Below are 25,601 nucleotides of genomic sequence, written 5' to 3'. Positions count from 1 at the left end.
TAGATTAAGTGATGGTTCATAAATAAGCAAATGAAAAATACTGGAGGAAATGACAGATTATTAAGACAAAAAGGAGTTAAGCAGTGATGAATCTACAGAGAAAATTTGTTCCTAGACAGTTTTTAAGGTGCTTGGAGAAAACTATCATAAAGGAAAAGCAGGGGCCCAGGCAGAGAGAATATACATATCACGAATAATTCAGAGGTACGTATCTGAGGAAAGAGAACGAACAGGAGTCATCTACCATAGAGAAAGAAGCAGCTGCTTGTTCCAGTAATCCCACGAGTCCTGACTCAGTAAAGTACTTTCCAGAGCAGATACCTTCTTCATCTGGAGATACCACATCATCTGAGACTGCAGATTCTTCTAAAACATTAGATGAAATATTCTGGGGAAGAAAATTGAAACGGCTTTTGAAATGGAATTAATTTCTTAGCATGAAAGATGTTTATGAGGAAGTAACTGAAGATGAAATATTAATACCAGCTTGGGTGAAAAAAAAGGTGGGGGGCAGTCAACTCAAAGATAAAACACAAATCTCCAAAATCTTTCTGTATGCTGAGGAGGACAATAAATGGTAACACTATAGTAACTTTTCCATTAATTAAAAATTAAGAAAAATTATGGGCTAAGGAAAACAGTGATACGATAAAGGACATCTCAGAAGACTTTAAACAGTATTTTTAACTTAAATGATCTTATCAAAGCTCCCCACAGGGAAAATTAAGGTGGGCTATGGCTTGGCTTGCCTAACATACATTGAGTTAATGAACAAACTCAGGTATAATAAAAGCCAATGTGATTGGGATTATCCATTATTTCTAAAGAAGAAATAACATATACTACCTGAAATACTTTAACCTAAACACTCACAGCAAATATACACTCGTTTGACATTTTTTTGAAGTAGGTCTAAGGCCTATTCTTTGGGTACAGGTCTCCTAATCAGTTTTTCATCGAATCTCTCTTGAGTAAATACCCGTTATACAACCTTCATTTAAGATTTCCAGTTCTGTTTCTTTAGAGGAAAAACCTGAACTTAAAAGCCTATCCAATAATCCTAGATTTCTAGGAGCTTTCCCCCCTAATCTTTTGTAGTTGGTCCAAAATTAATTCAAAAGCAATTGTTTTGGAGACTCACCTTTATCAAGTCTTCGCAAAACATTTAACTTAGCTTTCAAAGAAAAAATGACTGGCTCTCTTTCCGCATTCAGATTTCACCAGAGGACATAACGTTTAACATTTAATTAAGTTTTGTAATTTCCCAAATCTGGCATTAACAGGTTTTGAAGAAAAGCAAAGCATAACTAACTCCTGGCAAGCAAAGAAATCGACTAGTGGGTGAGAGGTATGGATTCCTACGAGGGAGTAAACTATCACATCTGAGCCATGGTTATCAGCCTATTTTATACAGAGAATGGAGAATGCTGGGTTATCTGATGTTTTAAGTAAAAGCCGATTCAGAGTTTCTACTGTATTACGGTTCTCCGTATTTCACATGTATTTCATAGATGCTATGAAGTCCCCAGCAGTATAGGCAAAGAGAAGAACTATGCTGAGCACTGGTATTTGGGGTAAAAAGAAAAATGGGGGGGGGGGGATCAGCAAGTACTCTTTACCAATGTAGTCAAGACACTGATAGTGAAATGTTAACTTATCTCGTGGAGCATTAGCTTTAGTGTTTATGCTTTCCTTACAAGCTGAGTGAATCTTAACACCAGTGAGAAAAGGGAAACTAAAAAGGACATACCTTGATGTAACGTAAACCTGGCAGATTCCTACCTGAAATGTCACACATCCTACAGGAAGATATTTGCGGTCCTCCAGCATGCTCAAATATTCAGCGACAAGTGCTGCTGAGTGGACCAGGCACTGGGCGGCTTCGGCATGGTTGCTGCGTTCCGAGTGTTTGCCCGCCATGTTCTGCAACCAGGTCAGTCGCAGATCTGGAGAGGTCTGGTAGCCCTTGGCAATTCTAATTGGAAAAGAAATTCTTTTCAATGAGCATTTGCTTCCCAAGCTGGAAGGAGATTGGACTGCTCATTCAGTATTTACCTAGAGAGGTTACTGTTATTGAATACAACCTATTAAGACAAGTGTTTGAATGGTATGAAAATGTCTTTGAATACGCTTAAAGAAGTAAACTGTTGGGCCAATGGAATGGTTGATAGTTTTTTTGTAGGGGGACTAAAAAAAAAAATGCCATCAGTAAGGGAAAACTATGGGAATTTATGTGTTTGTTATGGGAATATAAAGAAGTTTTATAGTCAAGAAAAAAAGATTTATTAGTCTCATTGCATCATATATATTTTAAAGAAATACTTGTTTTGTGTCTTTAAAGAACTCCAAAACTATAAAAAGAGAGGGTCACAGGGCAAAGAAAAAGTCTCAAGTTTCACCTGCATCTTTCAAGATGTAATAGGAATTACAAATTTCTCAAAACGTGCTCTTAGAAATATTACATTATAGGCACAGCCATATTTAAAATCAGGAAACATTAAGTTTCCTTGGTAAACAGGAAACATTAGGAAAACAGGAAACAGGTAAAATGAGGAAACATTGTTTCCTATGGTAAAACAATATGCTGTATTTTCTTCCTAAAGGACTGACTTCTACTTTTAAAATATGGGTCTTAGGCCTCTACATGAAGTCTAGGCGACGGGATACTAAGGTGTAAATATGTGTTATGATTATTTCTAAAAAGCAGTGTGGAAAAAGTGCATTTTGACTTTTTAATCTACCATAGAAAATGACGTAATTCTGGTATGTTTATTTTTTTATCTAATGTTTTCTGTATGTTTTACCAACTTATTTTTTTTAAGCTTTTATTTAAATTCCAGTTGGCTAACATACAGTGTAATATTAGATTGAAGCGTACAATTTAGTGACTCAACACTTCCATACGACACCTGGTGCTCATCACGACAAATGCACTCTCTTAATCCCCATCACCTATTTAACCTATTCCCCTGCCCCCCTCCTCTCTGGTAACCATCAGTTCTCTATAGTTAAGGGTCTGTTTCTTGGTTTGTCTCTCTTCCTCTTTTTCCCCTTTGCCTGTTTGTTTTGTTTCTTAAATTCCACATATGAGTGAAATCATATGGTATTTATCTTTCTCTGACTGGCTTATTTCACTCAGCATTATACCCTCTAGCTCCCTCCACGTTGTTGCAAATGGCAAGATTTCATTCTTTTTGATGGCTGAATGATATTCCATTACATACACATACACCACATCTTCTTTATCCATTCATCAGTTGATGGACATCTGGGCTGCTTCCATGACCTGGCTATTGTAGATCATGCTGCTATAAACACTGGGCTGCATGCACCCCTCTGAATTGGTATTTTTGTATCCTTTGGGTAAATACCTAGCTGTGCCATTGCTGGATCATAGGGTAGTTCTATTTTTAACTTTTACCAATTTAAACCTGTTAGACAAGGTATAAACGAATCAAGCAGATGATACCTGTACATTAGATCAATCAACATTTCCGGATCCTCCTGGTGTTCCTTCATTTTAACGGTATCAGAAAGGATCATATGGAGATTGAAAACCAAATCTTGAACCTGCAGCAGAGAATTTTATTTAAAAAAATTCTTTAATTATCATTCATTCACAATCACTAAATTAGTTTGGAAGATATTTCAGATAAGCATCTGAAGATTGCAAAACAAAATGATAGTGATATAGTTTTAAAGGATATGGGTATGCTGGGGTATGGTGAGTGAAGGGTAGTAAATTTTATACTAATTCTTCAGCAGGCTGGTTTTTTTTTTTTTTCAGTTCTCTCACCTGGAAACAAATAGAACTCGAAGTAGAAATAAAATACAGGGATGTAGAGCATATAAGAAGAGAATACAAAAGGAAATTCTCTCCTATGTTTCTCTGTTTCTGATTCTCCCAAAGGTAGTTTGTAAAGACTTCACTTTTTAAGGCGAATTACTTACTGTTTCATTAATAAGTGGGAATAATATTTCATCATAAAACTTATTTGTTTATACTGCCTAGGTCTACTATTTGTTCTATTTGTTACAAATTCACAGAATTACATACCAAAGATATTAAATTCCAAAAAGGAAGCATGGCTTACTGAAACAAAATGATTCACCCATCTATGGCATATGATCTATGGATTGAAAGAAAAATATAGGTTCCCCAGTAAGGGGTCGAGCCCCCGGGATCGAGCCCCACATCGGGCTCCCTGCTCTGCTGGGAGCCTGCTTCTCCCTCTCCCGCTCCCCCTGCTTGTGTTTCTCTCTCTCGCTGGCTGGTCAAATAAATAAAATCTTAAAAAAAAATTTTTTTTTTTTGGAAAGTACCTATTTATAATCCTATTTCAATTAATGATCTAGAAAGTCACATTTCTGACCTGATCAGGAAATGTTGTTTCCCTCAATTCCAGATCTTCTTCAGCATATGTCAATATAGTCTTTAGAGAACGTCTTAAGAATTCCTCATTAAAATTTTGAGATGTGCCCACCAAGGATGACAGTGACATGGTCACCTGCATTTTAACCCTAGCAAAGTTCTGTAAGAGAAATTGTCAGGTCAGCATTTAATATAGAAAAACTTAAAAGAAAAAAGTCTACTTTTTGTAGTTGCTAAATGAAAAGGTTAAAAAAAAAAACCAAAACATTCCAATCAAGACATTTTTTAAAAAGTAATGAAATATGCATATTAAAATCAAATTATTTAAAAACCTTATAATAAGAGCTAACATTAAGAATTTTGCTAAGAATAATATGCTACAAAACAGAGTAAAAAAAAAAAAGCCATGTATTAGAATTGAATTAGAAGTTGTGCCTAGGACTTTACATTAATCTGCTTTGAGGTATACATTATTAATAATAACACCATGTTTACACGTGAGGTTACAGAGCTTGACCAATATCACGAAATTCTCAAGTGGTAGATGTCGTCTTTAAACTCCAGCCCATTTCATTAGGTCCATGACCATGATGATGAAAGTAATTTATCACACATCATGCATCAAGTAACTTAAAGCAGAATCTTTGGAGTGATGCTTAAAAGTAGTTTACATTCTTCCTTTTTCAGTGTAAATTCACTTCTGTCCCACCATTTCCCACTATGAAACCACTTTTAAGAGGTTAATCAGGGAAAACCTAGTAAATGCCAAATCCAAGATACTTTCTGATCAATATTCTACCTGACATTTCTGTATATTTAAATGTATTGATTACTTTTTTCCTTGAAAATTTCCCTCCTTACCTTCAGTGGTACCATTTTATCCTGATATTCCTAAACATATCCCCTCCTTTTTGGTTGCCCTTCTTAAATACCAGTGTTCCCAAAGATTCTGTCAAGAAACCTCTTAACTTGTCATTCTGAACAGCCTCATCCATTTCTTTGCCGTCAGTTAGTACAGATAGAATATGTCTAGGTTTTCAGCTCGTATTTCTCTCCAGAGAGCCAGGCCATCGTATTTTACTAGATGGCTCCATCTGGATCTCACAGGCACTCCAATTTTAACATTTCTAATATACCTTCTTTTCCTATTGATTAAACAAATGATACTACTATTCTTGTGGTTATTCAGGACAAAAAAAAAAAAAAATCTAGGAGTCATCTCTCTGTCACTCTCCCCTCTCCTTAGCCAATACCATAGATCCAGTCCACACCACCCCCAATCTGTTCCAGTCTGGTCTTTCCCCATTCCCAAGGTGACTGTTACAGTTTACACCCTTACCACATCTTACTTGGATTACTGTATTAACTTCTTAATTGATCTAATGGCCTTTTTTCTCATAACCCAAGTTTCTTTCCCACATAGTATCAGGGATATTTGTGTAAATTTTGCAAGTCTGAACACGTCACTCCTCTCCTTAAAATATTCCAGTGGCTGACCACAGTCTTGAAGATGAAATTCAAGTATTTGACTCAGTAAATATATCAAACTATATAGTGGGAATTGAAAGGACAGAACTAAAACAAGTATCTGTCCTAGGATAGCTTAGTCCAGGCCTTCTCAGTTACAACTTTCTCTCTTCCTATTCTCTCTCCAGCCAGAACCATCACGAAGTGCTAAAAGAGTATCTTTCTCTGTTTGCCTGTTTCCTTCTCTTGTCTCCATGCCTTTTTAATTATGCATGTGCCATTTTCTTCACCTACAGAGTGCTATCCACCTATTTATCATTCTGAACGGGCAATTCTTCGTCCTTAGTTCAAGCATCTCCTCTTTCTGAAAACCCATGTCTGGGAGCATAAATCATTTTTCTCTGTGCTTACATAGTGCCCTGTGCTTATCCCTCATTATACAAACAACAGCAAACACTCAGCATTTGCTCAGTGCCAGTTATTGTTTTAAGTGTTTAACTTAATATGAATTTATAGTTCCTCACCACAGAAAGGGTACTTCTTGCTACTACTAGGATGAACATCAGCTGTTCATAGATGAGCACTGTTCATTTCTTCTCCCACTAGATGTTAAGTTACTTTAAAAAAAAAAAAAAAAGGACTGTCCTTTTATCTATGTGTACCCCATACCTACTACAATACCTAGAACACAATTCAATACTTTGTTCTAATATCTGTCGAATACATAAACTATGTAAATCACTGCCAGTTTTAAATTACCTATTCCTTATTAGAGGTACTACCTGACACTAAGAGGTCAAATTGCCTATTCTTATGCTATTATAAAAAGCTTTCCTAAAACAACAGAAGATGTATCAGGAAGACTCCAAGTGTGGTCAAATTTTAGGGACTTTATTTCAAAAGCTAAACAAGATCAATAAAGTAATTGGATTCTTCTGTTCTTGATTAAGAAACAAGGAGTTGGTGTCCAGTTAAAAAAGGGACAGTGTGAAATAGCAATTTCCTACTTCTCCTGGATTTTATACAAAAATGAAAAATCGGAAAAAATCCACAAACTTTATTTTCAGCAAATGAGGAGTGTGATATAATCCATACATTAAAAAATGCAGAAGGGTTGCGAAGACAGGCTAAGATAGGATGTAGTTTCAAAAGAAGGAGAAGAAAGTAAATAGTGAGGTATGCTAGGCACAGATTTCAGAAATAATGCGGAAAAAATATTTCTTTTAAATAAGAGACTCACTTTGAAGTCATAAACCTATTTGTCTTGAAAACAAAATGAGCTAAAAATCTGGAAAGACTGGATAGAAATGGATTGACCAGAAACTTCAGGAAGTTAGGCAAGATGTGTTTACAATACTAAAATCCCATGAGAAACACATTCCTGAAGGAACTTCCTACAAATACCTGGGCCAAGACAATCCAACTCCTTCTACATGAGTAATAAAAAAGGGAAGATTAGTGAAACTAACCAGAAGAAAAACACTTTATAGAAAAATGTTATCATGAAACAGATGAACATTCTAATGAAATATTTTGCCTTAAATTATAAAAAATGTATGAGCTTTAGAAAGGAAAACAAGGCAGAAATAAACTCATGGAAAGAACACAAGTCAGAAAGAGAGGTCATAAAATAGGAGCTTACATGTGAGCTGATACTACTTAAAAAGAAATAGAAAACAAAGATAAAATTGGTAAAAGAAAGAAAGGATGTCATGGAGACCACATAAGGTATACAGGACAGAGAAATTCTGAGAAAAAGAACCACAATAAATGGACATTTTAAATATTAAAAAGGAAAAGAGAAAACAATAGGCAAAAAGTAAAGCAAAACAGATCCAACATATGTATAATTGGTAGCTAGCAGAAAAACCCCAAACCCCTGGAAGAAAATATTCAATTTTATATTCAAGAAAACTTTCTGAAATAAACTGAAAGTAGATATCATGTGCCTGAGAAAATTAACAAAAATTGGTCAATACCAAGCAAGACACATTCTAGAAAAGGTATTTAATTTTAAATTTAAAGAGAATCCCTTGAGCAACTAGAAGGGGAAAAGTTATTTAAAAGGGAAGAAGATATCAGGCTAACTGAAGATGTCTCTATAACAATATTTAAAGCCAGAAGAAAATAGTATTCAAGTATCTCTTTTTCTTTTTTCTATTAAGTGTTCTTTATCTGGTATGCTTTACTGATCTTTCTCACCTCCCCCCCTTTTTTTTCCATTCAAAGTCTGAGGCAAAAAACTTCATAACTATCTTTGCTGTCCTTTAAGTACAAAAAACACTGAACAATCAAGAACTTGGGAAATATTATTTCCAAGAACTGTCTTGCATAAACAACTACAGGACAATATTTAGCCAAATAAGAGATGATTAGAGCAAAAAAAAAAAAAAAAGTAACAAAAGATATAATAGTTATGAATATCAATTTACCAAATAATAGGTAGAGGAGAAATAAATGATACGTAGGCTTTAAATCACCTCCTTCAGTCCATCAAGTGGACCAAAACAACAAGGACATAGAAAAATAGTGTAATTAATAAGGTATATTTAACTCAGTACTCTGAAATAAAGAACACTTTCTTTTTAAGTGCTTGTGTAACATTACACACCCACAGTACAAAAAAGGAGACACAGCATCTAACACTGTATAATCACATTGAAATAAAACTAAAAATTAACATCCAAACTTTAAAACAAAAAGGACTGTCAACTCTTTGGATTAAAAATACGAACTGAAACTACAAAATATCTACAAAACAAGAATACTGAAAACACTATATATCAGAACCAATGAGATGCTAAAAACAGTGCTCAAAGGAGGATCCTAGGCCTTAAATACTTATGTAAGTAAAAATAAATTAATTATACATTTGACTCAAAGTCAGAAAAAATACTACACGTGAAAAGATTATCAAAAAAACACTCTAATGAAAACATGGAGTTCTTCAGACTGGTCCATAATCATAAAATATCAAGCCAAAAACAGTTAGATCTTTAATTTTCTTTATTAGTATTTTCATTTTACTTAATGATAATAATTAAATTTTCCAAAAGCTCAAGATACATTTATATTCTAAGTTGTACTACTATATGCCATTTGTAGTACAGGAAGCAAACCCGGAGATTTGGATTTTTGTAAGGTAGCCACATAATAAGAAATATCAAGACAGTCTAGACTCAAAATATACAAAATGCCATGCTCCCCCAAAACACATTTGCTAGACATCTGCAGAAGTTATATTCCATTATAATCCACGGATAAATACTTACATTCCCAATCTCGAAGTTCTGTCTCATAAGGAGGTACAGCGAGGCACTGGCGTGTGACCGTATCGTGCCAATGCTGCTGCTACAGTGTCGGAGAAGCCGGAGGCATAAGTCCGCACACTGCTCGGTTTCTTCTTCAAACAAGAGTTCAGGGAACTGTAAAAAACAAAACAAAACAACACAACAATAACAACAAAACAACACTAACACCGAACTTCTGCAAAGTTCCAGAGGAATGGTAACATAGCCTGAACTAGAGAGTTGTTAGTATAGTTTTTAAAAATGGTTAAGCACTATTTGCTAATGCTTAATCATGTTGACCACAGAGCTGGGCAGATTGGGTTTGAATAATGATTATGTCACTTATCTGCTAGTAGTGTGATTCTGGACAAGTTTTCTCAGCCATAAAATGGACCTAATGATATTATCTACAGGGGACTGTAGAACTATCTGAGATTAGATACTGTGCACAAAACACTTAATATGGTAACCAACATGGAATAATTCTGCAATGTTTTTATTATAAAATGGTAATGAGTAATTCCCATCGGTTAAACCTTCATCAACAGCTCTGCATTCCATATTATTAGATGACTATGATAAAATAGATACCTTCAAGATTTAAGATACACCTATTACCTGGGGAAAAATAAACACCAGAAATAAATATTTGCAGTAGTTGAACAAACAAAAGTACCTTCTTTTCCATTCATCATGGAGTAAGTTAACACCAATGGAATGAAGTACTCATACCTTGAATTCTTTAACAAATCAAATTAATAAGGAACAGACAGAATGAGATAAGAGAAAACAAGGAAAGCCCCATATTTAAAATCAGTTACTACAACAAAACTGGTTTTTTTAAGCCCCAAACTGGTTAAGGGTGATTCAAATAACAAAGAAATTACAAAAGGCAAGGAGTAGAAAACAGGCAAAGAAGAATCACGGGTCTTAGGTTATTATTAAAATTTTAATAGATGATTATAGACAACGTAAAGAGAAAGCAAAGTCTGATAAGACTGCACGTTCAAAAATGACCTACCTTTGAAACCAGGGCTCTCTGTGTAGCAAAACAGTGTTGTAGATAAACTGCACTTTGGTTACAGGCCATGCTATGCAGTAGGACTTTCAGTACGCCGCCAAGGATGCTCTCTTTGGATTCTGTTACAGAAACTGTCTGCAATTTAAAAATAGATGAATAAAATGCAGATGTACCCGCAATTTGGTCAGGGAGACAGAATATAAGAAAATAGTTTTTAAAAAATAGGAAAAGGACAACATAGGATCTAGGAGGACTTCAGGGAAAAGCAGCTGAGCATGGTTTGAATCAGGGAAGAACGGGGGAAAAAGAATGAATAGGATTTTAGTGAGAAAAATATATATATATTTTTTACAAACTACTGATATTTCAATATAATTGTATGGCTCAATGAATACTTTTTGCACAATTCCAATTTACCAAATCTATATTTTGAATTCCTCGTTTGTGTTCTTACCTGGACAACAATCTCTAATGTATCCAAAATGATTAGGTTTGCTTCAGTAGCCAGATTTCCATCAATCAGTGCTTCATGCTCAATTTCTGCTCTTGATCTAATACAAAATATTATAAGAAAGTACTTTACACAGAACCACTATTCAAAAAAGACTTAAAGATACATAGGAAAAAAAACCCCTCGGAACCATTTTTCAGTTTTCCCTGAAAGAAAAATTATAAAAGAATAAAAAGACAGTATTTTACACATGACAAATTTAACACATTTGTCAACCGTATTAGTACAGATTTTCTCACCCCATTACCGTTCCACAACACCACTGAAAGCATAAATGTTTAGCTTTCAGAGATGTAGCCAACACAGGAGCGCTTTGTTTTATTCTGAATGGCACCGACACTAGGTGGCGCTATGTGGGCTGGGATTTAGGGGTGCTTCATGTAAAGCAACACTCAAAATGTTTAGTGCTCATCTTACCATTTCAAGGATTTTCTATTTATTTAAGATAAAAGTACTTATTTTTTTCTAAATTATCTAAATTTTCAATATTTTTGTCTCAAAAATACAAATAATTTTGCTACAATATTTTGAATCAGAAAACAATTGAACTCTTCCTGAAACTCTGGACTGAATCACTCATTAGAAATAAAACAAGTTGTTGCAATAAAGTGGTTTGCTTAAAGGGTAAAAGTGACATTTGTTTATTGGCAATACATACATAGAAACTATATTATATCAACGTAGACAAAACACACATAAATCAAGGTGGAATTACAAGAACATATTAAATGCTAACTTTTCAAAGTTTCTGGATGTTCAAATCTCTGAATTTTTGTTACTACCACTTAGGAGAACAGATCATGAATTCACATTTTATAAATGAAATTTAAGGAGAAAACAGAACGTAGAATTAAACTGGGAAATACATATGTAATGATCAAGCTTAAAATTCCAGTAAGATTTTGTGAAGAAACACAATAACACGATGGCTTAAACAAAAAGAAGCAGGAAACACCACCACCACCACCACCACCACCACCACCACCACCACCACCACCACCACCAGGCTTCCTTAAAACACAGAGAAATGCAGAGAAAACACATTATACAAATTCAAAAGAAAGCAATATAGTATAATACCTCACTGCTTTATGATTTTTTTTAAAGATTTTATTTATTTATTTGACAGAGAGACAGCCAGCGAGAGAGGGAACACAAGCAGGGGGAGTGGGAGAGGAAGAAGCAGGCTCCCAGCAGAGGAGCCTGATGTGGGGGCTCGGGTCCCAGAATGCTGGGATCACGCCCTGAGCCCAAGGCAGATGCTTAACGACTGAGCTACCCAGGCGCCCCTGCTTTATATTTCTAAGAAACAAAACACACCTGGAAAAATAATCAAAGAAATGGACTTGGATAAAGAGGAGAGAAAAGTGGACATACTTAAAGCTTAAGAATTATTAAATGTTTACATTGTATTCAATACCTGCTATGGTCTGAGTATTTGTGTCCCTGCAAAATTCATATGTTGAAAATCTAATGCCCAAGACAATGCTATTAGCAGGTGGCCTTTGGAAGGTGATTAGGTCATCAGGATAGAGCCCTCTTGAATGGGATTAGTGCCTTTATGAAAGAAGCCCAGGGAGTTTGCTTGCCCTTCCATCATACAAGGACACAGCACAAAGTCTGTAACCCAGGGGCACCTGGGTGGCTCAGCTGGTTGAGCACCTGACTCTTGATTTCCGCTCAGGACATGATCTCAGGGTCCTGGAATCAAGCCTTGCGTTGGTCTCCATGCTCAAGTCTACTTGAGGATTCTTCTTCCCTCTCCTTCACTCTCTCACAATCAACAAATGAATAAATAAATCTTTTTAAAAGGAAAAAAAAAGTCTGTAACCCAGATGAGGGCCTTCACCAGACATTCAAATCTGATGACGCCATATTCTTGAACTTCCCAGCCACCAGAAATGTCAGAAATACATTTCTGTTGTTTATAAGCAATGCAGTGTGTTCTATTTTTTTATAGCAGCCTGAAGAGACTAAGACAGTTTCTTGTAATCCAAACCCTCATCTATATGGAACAGAGTCGACTTGCTTTCTGCAGGCTTGCACAACGCAGTCTTTCCTATGGTTTATCATGTTACTGTCTGTGAGCTTGTATTTCTGCAAGTTTGATCTGTGAAAATCCTCTAAAGCCTGGTCTCAAGATGGTTCTCACATAGGGTGACCAAGCATCCTGGTTTGCTTTAGGACAGGACTGAGGGAGTCCCTGGGATATGAACATTTGGTGCCAAAACTGGGGGTACTAGGCAAACCTGAATGAGTTGGTCACCATATTCTCAGAGTTTATTGGGCCAAACTACTCGAGGGCTAACCTGTAACTACAAATTTTCAAGAAAAAAATTTTAGCCCCTTGACTCAATGCCATGTTTCAAGCCAAGCACTTTTACTTGAGGTCACTGAGGCAGCCAGAAGGGTTTACTTCTAGTTTCCGTTACACTGAAGGTACAGCCCTTTAAGATCCCAGACTCAGTGAAGTATATTTTTAGTTGTTTTTGGCAGTAGGGTCAGTCAGTGCATCTATTAACTTCATGCTAGAAACAAAAGACCTGGAGTATTTTGTCTTTAATTATATTTTAAGCTCCAAGAGGGCAAAGATTAGCTTTCTAATTGTCGGTGACCTGGAAATATTTAGTTCACTGTGACTCCCAAAATACATTAAAAAATTATTGCAGAACATATTTTGAAGGCGGATATTTAGAGACAATTGTTGGAAACAAAATGGGTAATATTTTGCTTTACTATACCACATGAAAAATTCTTCCCCCAAATCTTTTATAATCTAAAATTTAAAAACTAAATATAAGTATTTTGTTGTCTAAGATTTGAGTACCTAATACATAAAAAAAAAACACTAAAATTAGCGATTTTCCTCCTGCATTTGAAATCCACCAAGCCCACCAGTAACATAAAATAGACGGTTATATTACTTGTCAAGCTTCTCAGTGTTTTGACGCCAGTGAGTCATATCTTTTCTCCACCTCAGATTTTCTTGACTTCCAAAGGCACTTCCAGATGGGCTCCTCTCTGTCAAATAAATTTCAAAACCATCTTTAAAATGTTATTTCATTTGGACCACCCTCATGTATATATGCATGTATATAAGAAATACTGCACAATGCTAACCTTATATGTAGCCATTTTATCTTCAGCACAAGTGGAAAAAACAATACTACTTTTTATTAAAACTTTTTTATAACAGTTATAGAAGAAACACATTTGTTACATGTAATATTTTTTAAAAACTCCCTTTTATATAAGCAAACTTCGTTAACACTGATTTTCTCAAAACCTAAGCCATGACTCATAAGGCCCTACGTGGTAAGACCTTACTTCTGAGCACTCTCACTCCTGCGTCCACCACCAGTTATTCTGTGTGTGTTCTCTGTATACAGTCTCCCTGTTTATGCTCACGACTGAGGAGCTCTGCAATGGTGGTTGTTCCTCTCATGTGATTGCTCTTCCCACATATTTTCACTGGCCAGTCATTCATCACCTCCACAGAAAGGTCTTCCCTAACTCTCCAACACTTTTTTTTCTTTAAAATTTAAAGATTTTATTTATCTGATTTTTTATTTTTTTATTTTTTGAAGATTTTATTTATTTATTTGACAGAGAGAGACAGAGAGAGCACAAGCTGGGGGAGTGGCAGGCAGAGGGAGAGGAAGAAGCAGGCTCCCAGCAGAGGAGCGGGATGCAGGGCTCGATCCCAGGATCCTGGGATCACGACCTGAGCTGAAGGCAGAGGCTTAACCATCTGAGCCACCTAGGCACCCCAAGATTTTATTTATTTGAGTAAGAGAGAGAACAAGAGAGAGCACGTGTGCATGAGTGGGGGGAGGGGCAGAGGGAGAGGGAGAAGCAGGATCCCTGTTGAGCAGGGAGCCTGAGCTGGGTGAATCTCAGGACCCCAAGATCATGACCTGAGCTGAAGGCAGATGCTTAACTAACTGAACCACCTGGGCAGCCATCTCCAACACTTTCTTTCCTCTTAATTGGCTTTATTTCTCTCCATAGCACTTATGATCACAAGAATATAAGCTACTTAAGAACAGAGATTATGCTTATTTTGCTCACCCGTTTATGTTTGGGGTTGACAGTTCAACCAGTTTTTGTTCAATATATAAACAAAACAGAAGGATTCCTAAACTAATCACTTCCCTTGGTCCACAGAAGGCAGGACAGGAGAAAGATGCGGGCTTTCTCCCAAAGTTTCTGGGACGGAAAGCAGCCTGAATGCTGGGGGCTTCTGGAAGGGGTAGCAGCAACAGGACTGGTTCATACAACTCCAGCAGAAATGAAGACGGCGTTTAGAATTGTGGAGAGATTCACACTTAAATGATACAATCAGCCATGATTTCAGACCTTCAACTAGAAAACCAATGCTCCTTTTTGAAAAACCCAAGACTTTAAAATTGGTTGGAAGGATGGGGAAAAAAAAAAAAAGGTAAAAATTCAGAGTTCAAATAGAAATTTAAAAAATAAATAGAAACAGATCTGCTACACAATAAAGGACATGTCTGGGATATTTCTTCTGCTTTTTCTCCCTTTCCTCTTTTTTTATTGTCAAATCTCCATCTTTAAAAAATTTTGCAAAAGAAAACAAAAAATGTATGCCTATCTTTACATAGATTAATAAAACTGATATTGGGGATCTATTTACATTTTTATCATTAACTTTTTTTTCTCCATGAAAGTGTCTCTCATCTCTTAGCTAAGAATGTCTATCATTAGGTGACATAACTTGTATGTCCAAATGTAAATAAGAATTGCAAAGGCTTAATTTTTCTAAGAACTTCAATTTTTAAAAAAATAAGATTGACATATAACATTATTTTAGTTTCAGGTGCACAATATGATTCAATATATGTATACATTATGAAATGATCACTATTATAAATCTAGTTAACACCCAACACCACACATTTTCTCTTATGATAAGAACTTAAGACATACTCCCTTAGTAACTTTCCAACATACCATGCAGTATTAACATAACATCCCTAGTACTTCCGTGTTCTATAACACCCGACCTCCTGTCTGTTCTGTCCATCCCTCGCCCCACACCCAGGCAACCACTTATCTGTTCTATCTATGAGTTTATTCATTTATTTACTTTAGAGTCTACACAGAGAATTTCAATTCCTATATTCAAACAAAGGTAGCTGCTCTAAGGCCACAGGCTTAAAAACATAACTTACTGTTAACAGTTTCACTCTCTCTGACATTAAACCTTAGAAAGAGCTGCGGTATAATACACAGAACGACACTGGAAGTCAAAAGAGCCTGGTTCTATCACTTAGTTTGTTATCTTAGGCAAGTTATTTACCTCTGGTGAGTTTCATTTTCTTTAACTTAAAGGTAAGGATAATCATGCATTAGATTTTGGTGATAATTAAATGACCTAAATAAAAGTTAATTTTCATACTTTTTTATAGGGTTGTTGTATGCAACAAAAGGAGTTAAAAGAAAATTGTTAAGTACACTGTAGACTGTATATAAACTAAAAGTGAAAAAAAAAATGGTGCTCTTAATTCCAAAGGCAAAGCTTTTGTATTCTTATGAAATTCCAAATATACTGGATAGATATAAAAGATATTTAAGTTTACATAGATAAATGATGTTTATACGTTTATCTGTGTTTATGGCCTATCAGAAAACATTAAAAATATCACGTAAATGTGCATCCAATAGATATCGAACTATAGCATGTGTCACATACACAGATGACTAAGCCATGTCCCTGACCTTAAGGAGTTCTCAGCAACACTAGTATTTGTCACTTTAGAATTTATGAAATGTTTACACACACGGTCACTATAAAGATGGTAAGATCAGTTAGTTAAACTACCTTCTAAGTTCTCAAAACAATCACAAGTGGATGAGGAAAAGGAAAGTGAGATTAAGTACTTGGCCAAGATTATATGGCTGATGGATAGCAGTACCTGGGATTATAAACAGGCCTCAAATGCTATTAACCTGTTTCTCTCCCTGATATTTGAGTTTGATGGACAACATATTTCCCTTAAATACAGGGCATATTCGTTTATTGTGCCAAACAGGAAATTTTTAAGAGTAAAAAGTGATGCTATGTAGAAAGTACGACACTAAGACTGAACTATAATGTCAATTGCAGACTTTGGGTGATGATGATGTGTCAGTGCTGGTTCGGTACCAAGTGTAACAAGTCACCACGCTGGCGGGGAAGGCAATGCATGTGTGTTAGGGAGCATATGGGAAATCTCTGGACCGTTTGCTCAATTTTGCTGTGAATCTAAAACTGCTCTTAAAAAGTCTTAAAAAACAAAAACAGGATGTTATTAATAATCACACAAAGGCAACAGGAATAAACTGGGACTATCCATAACAAATCAGGAAATATGTTCACCCTACTTAGAACTCTAACTTGAATTCCACAGAGAAGTGGTTACTCAAGTTAATTGTTTCATTTAAAACACTTTTTAAGGGGTGCCCACGTGGCTCACTGGGTTAAGCATCTGACTCCTGATTTTGGCTCAGGTCATGACCTCACGGTTGTGAGATCAAGCCCTGCATCAGGTTCCATTCGTGCAGCCTGCTTAAGATTCTCTCTGTCCTCCCTCTGCTCCTTACCCCCCTTCCTCTCTAAAACAAACAAAAAATGAACCTAAAACAAACAAAAAATGAAAGACACTTTTAAAAGTGTAGAATCTTTGAAGATTTGCAACAATGATCACTATAATATACAGTTCAAGGAAACTGAAAAAATTCTCACCAGAAGGAGAAGATAGTGTGTACATACCAAGCTGTCCTCGGCTTCGGCGCACCATTTCTTGCCTAGCACCTATGCTCCCAAGAATAGCTTCTTCAAGCTTTGCTCTCATGTCTTTTGATTTCTTAAAGGTCAAACTATTCATTCTTTCAAACACTTTCTTTCCCTAAAATTTAAACATTAGAAAAGAAAAGGCATTGAGGAAATTTTCTTCTTCCTTTTCCACATGTTTGCTTTCTCATTCTTCTCTGCAATGGCATCGTGATCACTTACTTTGTACTCGAAGCAAGACACACAGAGATAAAGCAAATCTAGCAGCCGGTTTAGCTGCAGGACTGAGAGATCTGTAAACCACTTTTGTAGAACCGTCTCATCTGCATTCTTGAGAACCCAAAGTAGACAGATCAAAAGGCTCCGACTGGATTCTGCTGAAAAGGTAGTGTGTTGCCTGCCGCTCTGAAAATAAAGAACAGTGGAATGAGACACACCGATCAATGGCAGTTTCTTTTTGGGGGTTGTCAGGTGTTTCTTCTAAATGCGATAAAATAAAAATTGTTTTAAAAAGCAAATATTTAAAAAGAACCATATGAGGGGCACCTGGGTGGCTCAGTTGGTTAAGCGTCTGCCTTCGGCTTGGGTCATGATCTTGGGGTCCTAGGATGGAGAACCGCCTCAGGCTCCCTGCTCAGTGGAGAGCCTGCTTCTCCTTCTCCCTCTGAGAGCATGCTCTCTCTCTCTCCCTTTCCCTCTCTTGTTCTTGCTCTCTCTCTCTCAAATAAAATCTTAAAAAAAAAAAAAAAAACAACCCACCATTTGATTTAGACACTACTTGAATAAGTCATATAGGACCTTAAACTTAAGGTCCTGAATTTTAATAAACTTTTCCTGGGATCGAAAGATTGTTTTAAATTATGGTAGGGCTTCCAGTAGACAATAAACAAACATTAATAGAAAACAGCAAGGGAAAAAGCTAAAAGATCTTACTATTAAAACTAAAGTATCTATTTCCATCATGGCTGATGTAATATGGTAAAAGGAAAAAGCACTCAGTAAAAGTGATATAAGAATAGAAAGTAATAATGAAATGTTTATCAGGTTTAGAGAACCACAGTTTCCTCTCAAGGGCCACTGTTAGAGAAGATAACGTGCAGGTGCTATTTCAGTCTTCAGTCTGCATTAGTGTACAGTATGTAAAATATAAATGAAAAACTAAAAATAAAAACTTGTCCACAATACCATTTATTCCATATTTATTCTGCTCTGGTCATCGTGCTAAGCTCTATCCAAACGTTATTCCATTTAATCCTCCAACAACATTAACAAGTGGGTTATATCATCTCAGTTTTACAGGCAAGAATACAGGATGACAATAATGACGATGATGATGACAAAACATAACAAAATTTGAAATGTGCTAGACACCATGCTACTCATTTTTTCTTATTTAATGCTCACAATGATTTTATGAGATGGTACTAACCACTGTTATTTCTAGTTTACAGGCAAGGAAATGAAAAGCTAGACAGTTAGCCAGGATTTTACTCCAGGTTAACCAGACATCAAATCTTATATTCTTCACCATCATACTACATTCTAATATTTGGTGAAGTAAGTATACTAAATAAGAAGAAGAAAGCAGTGGAAGGGATGTTGAGAGGAAAAGACAAAGGAAAGTTTAACATACTTAACTGCTGGGGTCATGATCTCAACTACTACCCTAATTCCTCTGCTATCTGGGATGGCGAAAATGATAGCTTTGGCTCCTGTATGATGCTTACGCTGTGCTCTTCACTGTACTGAACACTTTATGCACGTGAACTTATCTATTGCTCACACCCATCCAAAGAGATAAATATTACTACTTAACCCATCTTACAGACAAGAAAACCAAGACACCAAGAAGTATTTTGTGCAGTAAATAGAGGGATTGAAATTCAAATGCAGAAAGTGTGGCTCCAGAGAGAGATCAAGCACTTCTCTGTGTTCACTGCCTCTCATGGATGCGTGAACATGTAAGTGAATTCACCTGCATAAATTCACTTAACCAAATTACACAATAACCCAATTAAGAACCCAATGGATTGGTTTAGAGTAATAGATACAGTTAAGGAGAAAACCAATAAACTGGAAGACAGATCAAAAGAAACAACCCAGCATGAAGCACAGGTCAATGAAAAAATGGGCCATACAGAACAAGAGCAGAGACACAGAGGGTGGGCTAAAGAGGACTCATATATGTTGAACTGGGATACAAAAAGAGGAGAGACAGAATGGAGAAGAGGACATATTTGGGTGTTTAAGAGTTGAGAATTTCATAGAACTGAAGAAAGATGCTGAACCACTGATTTAAGAAGTCCAAAAAATACAAGCAGAATAAGGAAATTCAAAACTAGATGGAACAGAGTGAAACCACAAAAGACCAATTCTAAGGAGAATATCATAAAAAAGAGGGGGAAAAAATCAGCAATGGAAATGAGAAGACAGTGGAGATAATGCCCTTAGCACGCTGGAAGAAAACAGGAAACTCAGATGCTATTTCTAAAAAACAAAACTTAAGAATGAAGGTCATACGTTTTGCAAGGAAACACTGCAAGTTCATTACCACAGCATAAAAATTCTAAAGGATTTATTTCACAAGAAGAAAAATATTTCTTAGGAACAGCCACAAATTTAGGCACAGAGCAAATACAGTGGTGAACATCTGGACAAATCTAAATGATAATTAAATTTATATAGCCATAAAAGTAATAACAATGTTTTTAAGGTTTAATGATATATACAATTAAAAATGCCTGAAAATAACATTTAAGTAGGAAGAAAGGTAAATAAATAGGCAACCTGTTCTGAGAGCCTCCTATTAACCAATGTGAAAGTAAAGGTAATGATTAGAGCGGAATTTAATTTAAGGAAGCATACTGTGATTTGTAATACAATCACAAAAAGAATACAAACAGAATGTATAACTTCCAAACTAGTAGAAAGGAAAAAGCAGAATGAGGAAAAAATGGAAGGAGAAAAAAAAATAAAAGAAGACAATACAAGAGACAAAAGAGACAGAAGGGATGGGACAACATGAAGTAAAATTAAAACGTCAAGTACATTAAATTCACATTAAATTTAGTTATACTAAATCAAATGGATTTTAAAAAGCTCTAGTAAGACAAAAATAAACAGATTTTTAAAATTTAAGACAAAATCAAATTATATGCTATTTATAAAAGACATCTAACACAGTTTCAAACATTTAAAACATAAGGAAAAAATGTTGAAAGTAAAGGATGGAAAAACTCTATCTCAGAAGAAACCTAGGATAACTATACTAATATACAAAAGTAGACTTAAAGGCAAAAAAAAAAAAAAGTATTACAGTTCATGTTGATAAAAGATGCAACCCATCAAAAAACATAATTTAAAATTAGTGTTCATAATAAGGCCTCAAAGGAAACTAAACCTGACAAAATGACAAGTTATTAAAAAACCATGATTGTAGTGGGGTATTAGAATAAGCAAACAGATTTCAGTGAAAAGAAAAAAAAGGTTAAACAGTAAGATCAACAAATTTGAAATAATAGATGTAATGGACAAATATAGAACAATGAAGAATATGCATTTTCAAATACATAAGCTATTTGCAAAAACTGACTACATACAAGAGCATAAAACCAGTTGTCACAAATACAACTGAAATTATACAAAGTTCTCTGATTATGAAATCAGGCCAAAATTAGAAGCATAAGATTATGAGAAATTTTCCTATGACTACACATGCACACATGCACACACACACACACACACACACTTTTTTCAGGTGGGGGTACAGAGGGAGAGGAGAGAGCAAATCTTAAGCAGGCTCCACATTCTGCCAGCACAGAGCCTCATGCAGGGCTTAATCTCACAACCCTGAGCTCATGACCTGAGACAAAACCAAAAGCTGGATGCTTATCTGACTGAGACAGCCAGGCACCCCACCCTATGACTAGAATTTTTTTTTTAATTTTTTAATTTAAATTCAATTTGGTTAACATATACTATATTATTAGTTTCAGGGGTAGAATTTAGTGACTCATCAGTTGCATACAATACCCAGTGCTCATTATATCAAGTGTCCTCCTTAATGACCATCACCTAATTACCCCATTTCTCTACCCACCTCCCCTCCAGTACCCCCTCAGTTTGTTTCCTATTAAGAGTTTCTTATGGTTTTCCTCCCTCTCTGTTTTCATCTTATTTCATTTTTCCCCTCCCCTCTCCTATGTTCATCTATTTTGTTTCTTAAATTCCTCATATGAGTAAAATCACATATTTGTCTTCCTCTGATTTATTTTGCTTAGCATAATCCCCTCTAGTTCCATCCATGTCATTGCAAATGGCAAGATTTCATTCTTTTTGATGGCTCAGTAATATTCCTGTGTGTGCATGCGTGTGTGCGTGCGTGTGCGTGTGTGTACACGTACACAACTTCTTTATCCATTCATCTGTTGATGGACATCTCAGCTCTTTCCATAGTTTGGCTATCGTGGACACTGCTGCTATAAAAATTGGGGTGCATGTGCCCCTATAATCACTATGTGATATTTATCCAAAGGATATCAATCTAGTAGTGCAATTGGTGGGTCATAGGGTAGCTCTACTTTTAATTTTTTGAGTAACCCCCATACTGTTTTCCAGAGTGGCTGCACCAGCTTGCATTCCCACCAACAGTGTAAGAGTGTTCCCCTTATTCTTCATCCTCACCAATATCTGTCATTTCCTGACTTGTTAATTTTAGCCATTCCGACCCGTGTGAGGTGGTATCTCATTGTGGTTTTGATTTGTATTTCTCTGATGCCAAGTGTTGTTGAGCATTTTTTCATGTGTCTGTTGGCCATTTGTAGGTCTTCTTTGGAGAAATATCTGTCATGTATGACTAGATATTTTAAAACAAAAACTTACAGCCTAAAAGTCTAAAAATATCATAATGCACTTTAGATATATTTTTGAACTGAGTAACAAAAATGCTACATATAAACTGTGGCATTTAACTAAAACAATAATTAAAGGAAAATGTACAGGCTTATAATATGTACCAAAGAAGAAACGATGAAAATTAGTGAGTTAAAGAGTCCATCTCAAGAAGTTAGAAAAAGAACAATATAAATCCAAAGAAAACAGAAGACAGTAAATAAAGAAGATAAACATTCAAAAGTGAGGATCAACATGCCCCCAACTTGATTTTTATAAAGACTCAAGATATACACAAATTTTTGTTGAGACTGACTGATGTAAGACAAAGGGTACAAAAAGCCAATCACAGAAATGAAACCCTTTATATCTACTACAGATGGTACAGACTTTAAACAGATCATAGAAGATATCTGAACTTTGTAGGCCAATACATTTTAATTTCTACTAGAGTAAAATTTACAAAAATCAGTGTAAAAGGAAATAGAAAACTTGAAAGTCATTACAGTCTTTAAAGTCATTAAAGATATTAAATCAGTAATTTTTAAACTTTCAAAAAGGAAAACTACAAGTACAGATGGCATCACCCACAGGTTCTCCAAATATTCCCAAAAGAAATAACTCCAATTTTAAACAAGTCCTTGCAGAGAACAGAATAAAAGGGTAAACTCCCTTTTAAATTTAAATTGGCTAACCTAACCCTGATTCCACAACCTATAAAGAACATTATGAGAAAAATATCACAAGCAATTTTACCCATAAGCATAAACACACAAATCTTAAATTATAGCACACAAAATCCATTAATATACAATCGTAAAAAAAAGTTGGTTTAATTTGGCAATTGAAGGTAGGTTAAACACTAGAAAAAACAATGAAAGGGGTCACAGTAAGAGATTTAAAAGCAAAATAACACAAGCATCTCAATGGATGCAAAGAAAGGATGATAAAATTCACGTATTCATAATTAAAAAATAAAACCAGGAACAGAAAGATTTTCATAATATAACAGAGTTTTAAAAATAAAAAAACAACCACCAAAAACCAAAAATCCCCCCAAAATATAGCACGTATGTGTAAGAATGAAATGTTGCAAGTTTCCCCCCTTAAGGATGCCAACTATTGCCACTTCTATTTAACAACTGTACTGGGGAGTGGGTTCTAACCAGTAAAATAAGTTATGAAAAAAACTTGAGAGAAACAAACTGCCATTATTCACAGATGATAGGACTGTGTATGTAGAAAAAAAATTTATACATATGTTATTAATTTAGCAATTCTGCTGGATGCAATTCTGCTGGAAATAAGCATCACAATTCTATTTCCACATAAAATTAATCAACAGTTGGAAAAAAATTTTCAGAAAAGATGACATTTAGAAGATTACATATAATTATACATATTATATATAATTTTATAATATAAAAACAAAAAATATCAAGGACCAAAACCACATCTATAAAAGATGTACTAGAATTCTTTAGTGAAAACTATAAGGGCTCGTGGGTGGCTCTGATGGGTAAGCGTCTGCCTTTGGCTCAGGTCATGATCTCCAGGTCATGGGATCGCGCCCCACATTGGACTCCCAGCTCAGGTGAGAGGCTGCTTCTTCCTTCCCTTCTGCATCTCCCCCTGCTTGTGCTCTGTCTTTCTCTCTCAAATGAATAAATATATATATAAAAAAAGAAAACTATAAAAGTTTACATATTCATAGATGTTAAAGAAGACCTAAATAATAGGGAGATCTATCATGTTCAAGGATTAGGAACTTTGGTAGTGTAAAAATATCAATTTTTACCAGAATTGATCCACAGACTCCTTACGATCTCAACTAAACCCCACAGGTTCATTGGTTTTTGTTTATTTTAGTGGAACATCATAAGCTGATTCTAAAATTTACATAGAAAGACAAATTTTTTTATATTCATGAGGACTTTTTCTATATGATAGACTATACTGAGGTAATATTCCAGAGGAGTAGGCAAAATAATCTTTTAATAAATGGTGCTGAGATAATTTGGTATAATATAAATGAATGAACGAATCTGAATCCCCAGATTCTACTGTTCATAAAAAATTCCAGGTAGATTTTAGGATTAAATATAAAAGAACAAAAAAGCATTTAAAAAAATAACATAGGACATATCTTCAAAATCTTGGAATAGGGAAAACACTTTTAAAGATACATAAAACACTAGCTGTAAAGGAAAAGACTGACAAATTTAAGTGTTCTTTTTTTTTTTTTTTTTTTGGAGATTTTTATTTTTTATTTTAATTTAAGTGTTCTAAGTAAGACACTCCAATCACCAAATTCACCATTAAGTATGTGATAAAGGCAAGTCACACACACAAAAGAAATATCTGAACCACTTATAACTGACAATGGGCTTGGATCCAGAACATATAAACTCATACAAATCATAAACAAAGGCAGACAACCAAATGGCAAATGGGCAAAAAACTCTAGAATCTCAGAAAATTCAAATGGCCAACATGTATACGGAGAAGTGCATAGCTCCATAAGGCATCAGGGAAACAAAAGCTGAAATGAGAACCAACTATAAATTACCAGAGTGACAAAAATTTTCAAGTCTGAAAAATCTAAATGCTGATGAACATGTAAAAGAATGGGAATTCCCATAGTGCAGGTAAAGTATAAATTGAGACAAACCCTTTGGAAAAATACCCAGGTATATCTGGGATAAAGATACATATATATTCTATAACCCAGCAAATTCTACTCCTAGGAAATAACCTAAATAAAAGTGTATATATACAGGATACATGTAAAGAAATCTATAGGATTACTCTTTGAAATAACCAAAGATCAGAAGCCATTCATTCATCTAAGAATAGAATGGGTAAATAAATTGATCTATGGACAGTCAATTTAAGGACATACAGAAATGAAAATCAGTAAATTACAGCTACATTTTATAACATGGATGAAAATTAAAGATATAACAAAACTAAATTACGGATGCAAAATTGAATAGTAAAACTGTAAGCAAAATTAAGCAATTACTTCATTAGGATAGAGGGTGGCTTGGTGGATAGCTGGGGTGGGGAAGAGCGTGCTAAAGATTTCTGAGAAGCAGTCAACATTCTATATTTTGTCTTGAGTGGTGGTTACAAAGGTGTTCATTTTATAATATTTTGTAAATTTGTACATTTATGTTTCATGTACTTTTTAATATGTAGTATATTTCACACAAGAAAAGTTTTAAAAATGAAAAGGAAGGTCAACAAAATTG

At 35.1% G+C, this 25,601-nt stretch overlaps 1 protein-coding gene across 1 annotated transcript in view; it reads right to left on the bottom strand.

Annotated features, from left to right (window-relative positions):
• Positions 1 to 25,601, bottom strand: part of DOCK7 (dedicator of cytokinesis 7) — a 201,827-nt gene that overhangs the window by 27,468 nt on the left and 148,758 nt on the right. Inside the window, exons 32-41 of the mRNA XM_040627213.1 lie at positions 17,680 to 17,862; positions 17,437 to 17,572; positions 13,586 to 13,682; positions 10,605 to 10,701; positions 10,151 to 10,285; positions 9,112 to 9,264; positions 4,374 to 4,532; positions 3,470 to 3,570; positions 1,783 to 1,975; positions 245 to 388 (exon numbers count right to left, since the gene is read on the bottom strand). Coding sequence (XP_040483147.1) covers positions 245 to 388; positions 1,783 to 1,975; positions 3,470 to 3,570; positions 4,374 to 4,532; positions 9,112 to 9,264; positions 10,151 to 10,285; positions 10,605 to 10,701; positions 13,586 to 13,682; positions 17,437 to 17,572; positions 17,680 to 17,862 — 1,398 coding nt within the window. The remainder of the gene's footprint in view (positions 1 to 244; positions 389 to 1,782; positions 1,976 to 3,469; positions 3,571 to 4,373; positions 4,533 to 9,111; positions 9,265 to 10,150; positions 10,286 to 10,604; positions 10,702 to 13,585; positions 13,683 to 17,436; positions 17,573 to 17,679; positions 17,863 to 25,601) is intronic.

This window comes from Ursus maritimus, unplaced genomic scaffold, assembly GCF_017311325.1.
Source record: "Ursus maritimus isolate PB19 unplaced genomic scaffold, ASM1731132v1 scaffold_12, whole genome shotgun sequence".
NCBI lineage: Eukaryota > Metazoa > Chordata > Mammalia > Carnivora > Ursidae > Ursus > Ursus maritimus.
The sequence above is the reverse complement of the archived record's forward strand: the minus strand, read 5'-3'. Positions and strand labels throughout refer to the sequence as shown.